At 37.9% G+C, this 12,628-nt stretch overlaps 1 protein-coding gene across 1 annotated transcript; it reads right to left on the bottom strand.

The window, feature by feature from the left end:
* Positions 1–9,306: 9,306 nt before the first annotated feature.
* LOC133519954 (uncharacterized) lies at positions 9,307–11,393 on the bottom strand. The gene is made up of 3 exons (XM_061854166.1): positions 10,682–11,393; positions 10,457–10,596; positions 9,307–9,658 (listed from the first exon to the last, which is right to left on the bottom strand). The coding sequence occupies exons 1-3, from the start codon at positions 10,778–10,780 to the stop codon at positions 9,454–9,456; spliced, it is 444 nt and encodes a 147-aa protein (XP_061710150.1). The 5' UTR covers positions 10,781–11,393; the 3' UTR covers positions 9,307–9,453.
* Between the last annotated feature and the right edge of the window lie 1,235 nt (positions 11,394–12,628).

Genomic DNA, 12,628 nt, shown 5'->3' with positions numbered 1-12,628 from the left:
TCGTGACGTAACGCTTGAGATGAAGCATTTTGAAGTATAGAAAACAAGAAAATGATAGATGTACGAGTAAGCATGGAATTTTTGTACTTCAAGACTTAACATTTTGTTATTATCTTGTATATATGGTATCTGCTTTTAAACAATTCATGAGTGATGCTCATTTTGATTAATATTAATTACTCAGGGTAGCTAGGAAAAAATTGAGAACGTTCTTGAGAACGTTCTACCCCTTGCATTCTTAATGATTCCTACTACATACGATTGAAAGTCTAATATTTTTTTTCTACTTTGCAATTTGTTATGTTACCTTGAGGAAAAAAAAAAAAACTTTAAAAGTGATTACTAATAGAGAAAAACCACTTGATTTAAATATAAGTGTGTTTAATTTTCGTGGATGACAAACAGGCAAATTATAAAAGCGTTGCTATAGTAAACAACCAGTAAAACGTATAAGTCTATGACGCATGTAGTTTACATATGTTCTAACAGCACCCCTTAAACTATATGTTCATAGTACACATCAAATACAAATTACTATTATCTACTAAGCACTAAGCATATAAAAATCTCTAACGAAACGCTGGAACCTTTCAATACATAAAGGCTTTGTTAAAGCATCGGCCAGCATGTCGCCAGTACACATATACTTTATTACCAGCACACCATTTTCAACTATCTCGCGAATAAAATGATGTCTAACATCAATATGCTTAGTCCTTGCATGAAACATGTGGTTCTCAGACAATTTAATTGCAGATTGATTGTCATTGTAAACCACCACTTTGACATCTAACTTCAAACATTCCGACATGAATGCCCTAATAAACAATGCCTCTTTGCACGCATCAGATAATGCCATATATTCACTTTCCGTACTGCTAAGGGCAATTGTACGTTGTTTACGACTCTCCCAAGAAACTAAAGAATTGCCTAACTTAAATACATAACCAGTGTAAGATCGACGATCGACTACACAAGCCGCCCAGTCTGCGTCCGCTGAACCTGTCACATTCAACCCACTCTTCTCATACTTGATGCTGTAGTTCATCGTACCCTTCAAGTACCGAAGCACGCGCTTCGCGGCTTTCCAATGAGCTTCCGAGTAGCAATCGTTAAACTGACTTAACATACTTACAGCATGCGCGATGTCAGGACGCGTACAGACCGCGATATACATAAGGCAACCGATCAAGTTTCTGTACTCGTAGTCTCCAGTCTTCTCAGCTTTCTCAAGTTTCAAACCAACTTCCATCGGTGTTTTGGCAGGTTTACAGTCAGTCATCTTAAACCTTTCCAATACTTTGCTGATATAACCAGACTGATCCAGAATGATTTTTCCATCTTTCCGGCTGACGTGTATTCCCAATACACATTTCGCAGGCCCAAGATCCTTCATAACAAACTGTTTCATCATCTCCTCTTTTACCGCCTTTTTCTCAGTTTGATTATTGCTGAATATCAAAATGTCATCAACATAAAGGCCGAGAATGACAATTCCATTGTTATTCGATCTAACATAGACACACGGCTCGGACGCCAGTCTCTTGAACTTCAACTTTTTCACAAGAACGTCGTTTATCTTCTCATTCCATGATCTACTAGCCTGTTTTAACCCATAGACAGCTTTCAGCAAGCGAAATACTTTCCCTTTGCCGCTCTCTACTCCAAAGCCTTCAGGAATTTCCATATAAACCTCTTCTTTCAAGTCACCGTTTAGAAAAGCTGTCTTGACGTCCATATGATCAACTTCCATATCATATTCCGCCGCCAGTGCCAAGAGTAGTCTTATTGTGGAGTATCTCACGACGGGTGAGAAAGTTTCGAAGTAATCTACTCCATACTTTTGTGTGAATCCCTTCGCAACCAAACGAGCCTTGTATTGCAGGAGCTCTCCATTCATGCCTCTCTTTTTCTTAAATATCCACTTGCACTTGACAGGTTTCTTCCCCTTCGGCAAGTCCACAAGTTCCAGACATTTGTTATCTAAGAAAGACTGATACTCATCTTGCATCGCTCCCTTCCACTGCACAGACTCAGGACCGTCGAGTGCCTCGCGCACGGTAGTGGAGGTTTCCGCGCCGCAACTCGAGCTGGTGGTGAATACCGAACAAAATGCCTCCTCGAAATCACTCCGTCCTCTCGATTCCTCCGAATCCCAAGAAGACGACCCAGGAGCGTACTCTTCATCTGAAGTACTGGTTTCATTGTTTTCGGTATCATCAGCGTCCTGGTTCTCACTTGCAGGCTCCGACTCTTCCGCGACGTCAACGCATTCCGCCGTCTGCACTCCTACATTTTCAGATTCATTAGTAATGACCATGTACGGAGTCGGCTCGTTGACCACAGGTTGCTGAACCGGGTCCTTGTAGAATTTGTCCTCTACAAACACAACGTTACGCGAGAATATACATTTCGTAGGATGAGTGGGATCTACGAACCGATATCCTTTCGTATTCTCGCAGTAACCAACAAAAATGTACGATCTACATTTCGGATCCAGTTTCTTACGATCCTCTACGACAGAGTAAGCAACACAACCAAAAATTCGTAAATGGTTCAGATTTACCTTAGATCCCGACCACTTCTCCTCTGGAGTTGCGCCCAACACGGCCTTGGTTGGCGATCTGTTCTTCACATAAACCACGGTATTCATTGCTTCTGCCCAGTATTTCTGATCCAAGCCAGCTCCCTGCAACATACACCTCGCAGCCTCAACAATCGTGCGATTCGCCCTTTCGACGACCGAGTTCTGTTCTGGGCAATGAGGAACTGTCAGCTGGTGTCTGATGCCATGCTGCTTCAGAAATTCATCAAACTTTTTATTTACGAACTCGCCTCCCCGGTCACTACGCAGAATCTTTATAGTTTTGTTTGTTTGATTCTCGACTAGGGTTTTGAATTCTTTAAACTTACTAAAAACTTCGTCTTTCGTTTTAATAAAATAACTAAACGTTTTACGCGAAAAATCATCTATAAAAAGAAGCATATATCTCGAACCACCGTACGATGTTTGCGGCATAGGCCCGCAAACGTCAGTATGTATGAGCCCTAAGACTTCAGTCGCTCTCGTAAACGATTTCTTTGGAAACGGTAACTTAGGCGTTTTCCCTTCTATGCAAGAAATACATTGTTTAAACTCGGAGTTATTAAAGTCAATGCCGTTGGCCATACCTGATTTCAGTAGGTTCATGCTTCTTGAATTCAGATGACATAGACGACGATGCCACACATCTTGAGAAATAACACTACGTCCAGTCCCCACGTTCGCTGCGACATGTTCAGCGGACACAGACTCAGACGATCTCGGTTTACTATTACGCGTGTTCGAGACGGTTTGTAATTTGTAAAGACCATTCTCACATTTTGCAATAGCATATAAAACATTTCCAAAATAAATATTACAAACATCAGAAACAAATACGATTTTAAAACCTTTTGACGTCAAAGCGCTGACAGATAGCAAATTACATGACAAGTTCGGAATATTAACTACGTTACAAAGAGTTTTTATACCGTCTTTAACATGCAGTTCGGTACTGCCACGACCCGCACTACAAAGCCTTTCGCCGTTCGCCACGGTGACTTCCAAGCTCGTGCCTGGAACGAAGTCGTCAAGGATGTCCCTCCGGTTGCAGAAATGGCTCGATGCACCCGAATCGACGTACCAGAAATCCTTCTGCACATCTACCGACAGTGCGCTCAGCATTTGTGCTATTTCTTTGGCAACGGGTCCCTTCGTCTTCCTGTTCTCTGGACAATTCTTGGAAATGTGGCCCAGCCTTTTGCAGCGGAAACATTTGACAGGCTTTTCGTCACGTCGCTTCGCCACCATCACGGAACCACTACTCGTGTTCGTTCCGTTCGCCCGGCGCTGATGTTCTTGTAATAACTTTTGCTTTACCAGCTCGCTCGACACTTTGACACTGCAGTTTTCTAGCGCCATTATCAGTGGGTCATAGTCAGATGTGAGTCCACTTAACATTATCACAGCTAGAAACTCGTCGTTCAGCGGAGCTTCGATGTCGGTTAGTTGTTGTGCGACATCACATATCTTCGTAAGATACGATTCCATATCGGGATACTCCTGGAGCTTCATCCCAAACAACTGCCGCATTAAGCCCAGTCTTCGGCAAAGACCCCTGTCTTCATATGCAGTCTGAAGACTTACCCACGCCTCCCGTGCGGTAGTTGCGTTACGCACGTGCGTGATGGCCACAGGGTTTATGCTCAGACAAATGCGAGCCAGTGCTTTCTGTTGCTTCTTTTTATCGTCGCAAATAGGTTTCACACCATCATTGCTCTCGACGCACTCCCACAAATCTTCTTGGATCAGGATCATCTTCACCATGAATTTCCATGATCCGTAGTTCCCCATGCCATTTAATTTCTCAATAGCTGGAACAATAGCCGCCCCCGAACTGGACGTCGCCATTTCGATTTAGGAATTTCGTGCGCAGAATTTTCACGACATAAAGAATAACGCACACAGCACTCCGCAGACGCTCACTTCACATTAAGCGACTGTTACCATAAGCTCTGCTACCATAATAGAGAAAAACCACTTGATTTAAATATAAGTGTGTTTAATTTTCGTGGATGACAAACAGGCAAATTATAAAAGCGTTGCTATAGTAAACAACCAGTAAAACGTATAAGTCTATGACGCATGTAGTTTACATATGTTCTAACAATTACGTGATTGAAAATCTTCAGTTTTTCTATTTCCCCCGCGGACTGTTTCCAATTTACCCCATACGGTTTCGGATAATTAGGAACGGCAATATTTTTGGATTCGTCCAAATTTGGTATACCTAATGACGTTTATTAAAAAAAAAAAATTGATAGATAACCGAACTAAAGTCTGGCTACCGAAATATTACACAAATTTTTGGCGGGAAATTAAAAAAATCATTGGCTGTTCACACTTTGTGTAGTAGGAATTATAGTTTTGATACTAGAACACATTTTTAATTTTCTGTGCACACGTAAGGTACCTAAGGAAATCAGTTAAATATACGTTGACGTGCACTCAAAGTCAGCTCACATAATTTCAACCACCATGTAAAATACAAAGACATTTATAGACATGTTTCGCCAAGATATTTTTATATATTTTATCAAGTTATTACTGACCAGTCACTTCAATCCACAGATTTCTTCTAAATATTGGTTTTCAGTAACTCGTTACGTTCCAATGTTTGGATATTATTGATATTTTCCAAAACTTCTAGTTTATCAGTTCCTTTACACAACTGTCCTGTTCATGAGATTCAGGTATTAATAAATTTACGTACTTAATTAAAGTTATAGGCAAATGTTAGAACTAGTACTTAAAGTATCAAAATAATAGTAGAGCACCAACCTACTAAATTGTTTACGACTTGTAAACAAAGCAGTTTTTCGTTATACAACGCTTCACGACAACTTCGCACATTGTCGTAATTATTTACGAGTAAATAATAGTTTGCGGACCCCACTCGGTATAGTCATTATTAATATTATTTAAAATAAATCCCTTATAAACCGAACAATTTGAATGAATGACAATGACATAAATTGACAATAGCCTTTAGGTTTTTTTTTAAATCATAGACAATTGGTGATACAACAAGGAAAAATCTGTCAATAATATTTGGCTAGCCAGACTCTAACGGTTAGCGTAAAAAATTATTCGGTTTGCATTTTGTAATTCTTTTTAGAGCGTTTACACAAATATATGTGAAATGGAAATTAAAAAGAGCTACTTCACGGCCTGGGCTTGCAACTTTGTATGACATTTCATTAAAGAAATATAGACCTCTCGTCTAGCCGCGCCCGAGACGTGATACATCCCATCCTAATATGAAGAACATAATATCAATATTAGGATAGAATACTATTTATTGGCACACCTCAGTAAAAAGCAATATTCCATTGCATCTTTGAGAAAAGTTATAAACAAACCCGGAAAGAGCATTTCGGGCTGTTTACGGTAAAACATAGGTTTTTGTTACCTATAATAGAAGGGTTTGATAACTTTTATTAATTGTACAATAAATCAAGACAAAGTTTATTAAGCATTTATTTGGATAAATATTTATATAGACGTATGTCTACGTACAGTCACACTCCGTGATTGTTATGACATTTAGAGATCTAGCTAAATTGGACATTACATAGTGTAAGTATGAGCCAACCAATTTAGCTAGGACCCTATATGGTATAACAATCGCGGAGTTTGATGATGCATCAAAAAAGAGCCACTTTATTTTCTTAATGTTTCTTTTTTCGAATTATTATAATTACAACACGGCGAGGTTTCTTTTTAGGACTCCTCCTCAAAAGCGGGTGAGCTTCATATGCGTTGCTACCCATCATCTCTTCGTCGAGGCTTCTTTTATGACGTCTACCGTCAAGACTATCCCAGGGGTTACTTTTGACATTAGGATTCCAGTTTGGAATTATTACATCTCGATGTGTAGGTTTCTTTATTCCAGGGATTTGAATTTCACGCGCTGTCCTCGCTAATATAGGAGTACGGGTAACGGATTCCGGGATGCTAGGACGCGGGAAAATAGGCTTTGGTTGATGAGTATTCATAAGTCCAGGATTTTTTATATCCCTTGCATTGCGCCTGTTGTGGCCTGGGTGTGTTGGACCATTGTCCCTGCTGCCAGTAGATGTCCTGGGACTGCCACCACCGCGCTTGGCGTCGGGTGAATCAACGCTGCGAGCGTTTCTTTGGCTAATCTCTTGATATTCTTGGTGGGTATCTGGAATGGTTGAATCGCTGAATTGCACATTATGTATGGATGCAAGATTTGGAATATTGGTTTCTGATGGTGGTATATCATCTGCTGCTCTGGCATAGCGAAGTAGATTCGGGCCTCGCCGTGGTGGCCGGTATGTCGGGAGTATACTATTAGGTATAATAGGTTTAAATGTAGGACGATGCGGTGGTCTGAATGTAGGTAGAATTATCCTTTGACTGGTTGATCCGACAACAAACGCTATTAGGAGAGCTCCTAATACGACAGTTATTTTTAACATCTTGAGTGCTTCTCAAATGCTTGGGACGAACTGAGTATTAAAATTGATTGCTAAGTTTTTATACCCTAGTTTGAGGAAAATCAGGTACTTTACCCAAACAATAACTCCTGATTGAGAAAAGGGGAAGACCTGTAACTTGTTTGCTTTTCTTATTAGTGACGTAGCTGTTAAAATGTGAATTAACCTACCGGAATGCTTAGTTCGTTATCTTTAGATGCTATAAGCTTGTGCTGTCAGGCTTGGTCAATATTTGCTGATATCATTGTTTAATTACAACGGGACTTTCACTATAATATTTGGATAGATGCTGACTTGCTGAGTTAGTATAAAATTTTATCATCCGGAATTATGCATTGGATACGAAATTAAATTAAGTGTACTGTTTTGTGCTACTGCTTTTTTAGTTTAGTATTACTGATTAGTGTCGTTTTTGTGAACTAGTACTTCTTACTTTTCCAATTTTGTTAATTTCTTTTTGATCGTAATTTATACGTTCACATCAAATAGTTTGGAAATATTTATTTTTATTTTGCACTTTGACGTTTATAACGCACAAAATACTTTTTTTACATATAATCTAAATACTTCCTATTAAGTAAATAAAATATTATAAAACACAAATTTTCACATTTTTATTATTATTTGGCTGAATGGGTCTGTTATTGCCACGTTAACTGCTGTAACTGAAAATAAATAAATATAAAAGCAAACCCTGTGCCTACTATTTTCACTAAGAATTTAATTTTATCACGGTAATCTTTCAAGGATTTAGCATAATTGTGATCATGTCATAAGTTATATGTGACCTATTCATTCGATTTATTCTGAAGGTATAAAAATTACATAAATGTATTAATTTTCGCTACGTAAAAGTTTTTAGCGTTAAGACCGTTTGTTTACCTCTACTTGAGTTGCTGTATTCTCTTTATCTTGTAGTGAGGTGTGCAATAAAGATTAACTATATTGCATTCTATTGTACGTACAATCGCCATCAGATACATCGGAGCGGCCAAGATGTTCACTAATATCTGAGCGGAGCATCTATTACCAAGGCGTTAAAGTGGATGTTCACATATTTTTGATCACCTTGGCCGCTCCGATATTTTTGATGGCGACTGTACGAAAAACGTTGGTTTTATTTGTCACAGGTTACTTAAAAAAGCCACTTGAGACGAGTAAAGGTCGGTTGCCCACGTTAAATAAAGCGTTTGCTAAATTTTATTATAGGTTACGGGAAGTTTCATAGTTTATTGCTGAGTGACGTTAATCAGTCCGTTAATTGTGGTTGATGCAACTGGCCCTAAGTGATAACTTAATGAGATCATCACCACCACGTGTTTTTAGTTATTCTTGAATGTAATTCCCCATATTGCCGAAAATTAACAATTACTGAGCTTAGCGACTGCGACGGGCAGACAAAAGTAGAGATTGACAGCCATGGCGCAAGTATAAAAGTTCCTAATTGACAACAAAACCGTAAAAATGTCACTAATATTGTCTTGTCTATACACGACATATTGTTGTACATATATGTCTTGGCATATTATGGTCGCGTTTACCGTGTCATGATATAGCGTTCTTGTTTTACTAACGCGAATTGTCAAACATAGAAGTATGCTGTACAAATACGCGGTATTTTGTTTTTGCGGTAGCCAGGTGTGTAATAAAAGTGTAAAGTACTTAATGATTTGATTTAATTTTTAAACCAGAGGCTAACGAGAGAAGATTCGATTTTGAGTGTTTTCAAATAAGAAATGTAACATAATATTAATAGGTGTGTGTGAAGTACCCAATACCCATTGTGCTAACGTGGCTGCCTGTTGTCACGTGTAGTGGGACGTAAGTATATACTTAAATATTTATATATACATATATGGTCGTGATGATGAAACAATCATTGTTTATATGATAGAAAGTCTGATTACACGAATTTTCTAATGAATACCTGCATAGAAATAGTATCATGATAGTTTATTTGCCGCTACTGTATGTAGGTATATCCAAGTTCCAAGTGTAAAGTGCCTAATATTTTAGGTTCTGGTTTACAAGGAAACTAGCTTCTGCCCGCGACTTTTTTTGCGTGGGATGATGATGATGATTGATAAAAACTTTGTACCTACCTATCGGGCCACATATTATCTCCATACCAAAATTAATCTAATGAACCGATTGAAACTTTAAGATACGTCAAATATTCGGTCTAGATACGTTTTTGTTTGAACAAACGTCACTTTTGACACTGTCGTATCTAAATCTAATATTTGATCAGTGAATATTTTTGGTTCAATATAATATTTAAGGTTGTAGTTAACTTTATTATAATAAAAAAATATTTTCCTTAAATTTAAATAACTAAGTCACTAATAACGTAAACATACTTAATAATAAATTAAATAATTCAACATAAATATCTTATGTATAAACTTAATTACTTATGTTATACTGTACATTTGGTTTGAACCTTAAATGCTTATTCGGATTATTCAAGTGGTAGCGTGTGTGCGCTTGGGGTCTTCCCATCTTCTCCGACACGACATTAAACTTGTTATGATAAGCTATTCGAGGAATTGGTTGGAATGGCGTATTTCTACTCAGCTCGTGCGGATTTGTGACGAAGGGGATCCCCTGTCTGAAACAAAATAATTAAATCCTAATTAAACAAGATAAAACTAGGATTGGCTTATTCAAAACTTTCTTTGTGATGACTCATATATTAGTCAAAATTTATAACAATTAATAGAGCAAATATTTTGCCCGGAGAATCGTAGACCGATGACGTGGATTTATCAGAATCTATGGAAAGTAGAGGCAATGAACAAAGTCTCCATATACCAAAAAGTGTCCGACAAAAATCCATAAATAGGTGGCGCTACAATACCTAGAATACTTGAGAAAAAAATATAATTATAGACAGCGCACTTCACTCCGTCAATAACGCCTAGGTTCTTAGCTACTCTAGCGCTACTCTGGAGATATTTGGAACTATTATTTATAGCTGGCAGCTAGACACTTTTGCAACAATTCTGCCTAAGGAGTTTCTGTTCCTTGCCTCTACCTTCGATAATCAGAATCGCAATCGTCATATCAGGGGCCCATTTCTTGAACGGTACTAGACTAATATTATTAGTCCACAAACTGTCAAATTGTTTTTATGACAACACACTAATAATATTAGCCAAATGTGGTCCTAGAAATGGGTCAAATGTGCCCCTGTTCTAGGCTTGTAAATCCCCGCGTACTTGTACAAGTACAAATAGTATCAAGAATGTCAAAAGTAGGTGTGATGATATGATGAGGTAATTATTGCTAGATTATAGAAACTGGCTACCGGATTTAAAGTTTTAGTAACATATAACATTAAACTGGTGCCGATTTGCGAAAAAAAAACATTATAATTTCAAGCTATAGAAGTGAAAATGGGACTCACTTTGGTAGAATTCTGACGCCAAGATTAAGCACATGAGAAAGTTTTGGATTCTCAGTAGTAGTTGTTGGGGCGATGTACTTAGACTGCTCATCCAGTTGCCGCTGAAGTTGATGGAAAATTGCCAAATGGTGCAAGTCAGCCTATGTATGAAAATATAAAAACAAATTAGTTTTTAAAATATAATATTTTCTGTTATTATTAATTTGAATCAGCCTTCATAATTACCATTTCAAATGTTGGTGTTGCTGCCGTTGTTGCCAGCGGTTGTGTGTGCAAAGTCTTGTAGACCTTTGGTCGGAGATGCGAATGATGGGAATGCAACATTTTAACATCATGGTTTATATGGGGCTTATAGGTACTAGGACTAATGTTCTTCACCTTGTTGGGAATACGTCTTGGTTCCAGATGCAAGGTTGATTCACCTGAATTTTCAGTAAGTTCAATTTTTCCGTATTCAGTAACTGGGTTAGAAATAATTGAAGTATACAAGACGGGCGTTGACGGATACGTGTTTTCTCCTGAATTTGAAGATTGAAGAATTGGATGGTTAACTGGAGCGAATTGGATTGTTCTGTTACTCAACGGCTTGAATGGTGAGTTATTCGCTGAATGAACGTGATATGATACCTCTTGTCTCTTTGGAAAGTCTTCATTCCTCTTTAGAGTATCCTCTTGTATTTTAAGAGTGTCTTCTGCCCTCTTTGGAGTGTAATGATGTGTCGCACTGTACTTATAAGATAAAGGGACATCTTCCCTTACAAAACTATGTGAATAAGTAGCTTCATTAGATTTTGCTTGTGGGTGTGAGGGTGGAGCTCCAGAACATAAAGTAGTTAAGGTAATCACATGTATGATCTGTAACAGTTAAATAATTTAATGTGTTGGTGTTTTATTTTGTAGTAAAAACTAACAGTTACACTAAAACTCACTTTAAAAAACATTTTAGAGTTTCCTTGGTGGACCACTCGGAAGTGTTTGTGTCCGGATGCAATGTGCTTCACTTATTTATAGGCACGTGGTTTAATCACAGAGAGAAATCACATGTTATATAACTATTTTTGTTACACGTATAGAGCAATTATTCGCTTGCCTCCGGTGAGCGACTCCTGTAACAAAGCCGATGGGCTCCGGACCTTTCACCCGTTTTTTTCGATTCAAATAGAGTCAGTTGATGGATAGACATTGGTTGTTGCGATTGCGAGTTGACTAACTGGACTCAACGTCCGTTACTTGCCAAGTGTAGGATTTGTTTTGGATAAATGAGATGACATCAGTGTGTATAACTTCCTTGCAATTGTCTACAAGTGTGAGGGGACAATATTATGCATTTATTATGGGAAATAAGCGTAACTATTGTCCACTTATTATTCAGTAGAATATGTATGTAATACTCGGTTTATATATTTTTATTTTTATTCTGCAATAGGTTTGTAATATAAAAACCACATAGAGTTTTTACCTTCTGCGAAAAAACAAAAGAGCGCGGATCTGAATCCATGCTAAAACACGAGTATAATGTGAGTCCTTGTAGGTGGACAGCGAGAGTTTATTAGTCGAGAAAGTCGTTGTTTTCTGCATCGCCCATATTTCTAGGAATAATTACACATATATTTTTTTTAACTAAGTATTTACACTATGTACATGTCGGTGGATATAAACCTGTGGATAGATTCTAATTAAATAGATTAGAGGTCATTAGTAAGTACCTAGTTTGATTAGTCACGTTAAAGAGGTCGCAGCAAACTCGGTTCTCCATACAAGCGTAGTTACGCTCTCATTTTAAAACGACTAGCTAGATTGCTCTGAAACTATGTACTTACAATAGGATAAGGATAATTATCCCTGATTAGTTTATGGAGCATAGTTAAAAAAAATACTACAGTTTTAAGTTTTTCATAAAAAACATGTTTTTGCTTTTAATAAAATGAGAACGAAACTCCATTTGTATGGGAAGGTGAAATGCGGCCAAGCTTGCTGCGGTCTGTTAAGGATTGATATTTAATTGACAACGTGTCAAGTCAAGATTTGTATTGAGGGTTCTTTACGTAGGTATCTAAATTGAACTATAAACTCTTCGCACGTTACCTATGTAAATGGAGGTCTATATTTCAACATCGCAGGTAAGAGCATTGATCGCCTAAAGTACATCATGCGCCGCCAATGTTAAAGTAC

The sequence above is a fragment of the Cydia pomonella genome, chromosome 7 (assembly GCF_033807575.1).
Source record: "Cydia pomonella isolate Wapato2018A chromosome 7, ilCydPomo1, whole genome shotgun sequence".
In the NCBI taxonomy this organism is placed as follows: domain Eukaryota; kingdom Metazoa; phylum Arthropoda; class Insecta; order Lepidoptera; family Tortricidae; genus Cydia; species Cydia pomonella.
The sequence above is the reverse complement of the archived record's forward strand: the minus strand, read 5'-3'. Positions and strand labels throughout refer to the sequence as shown.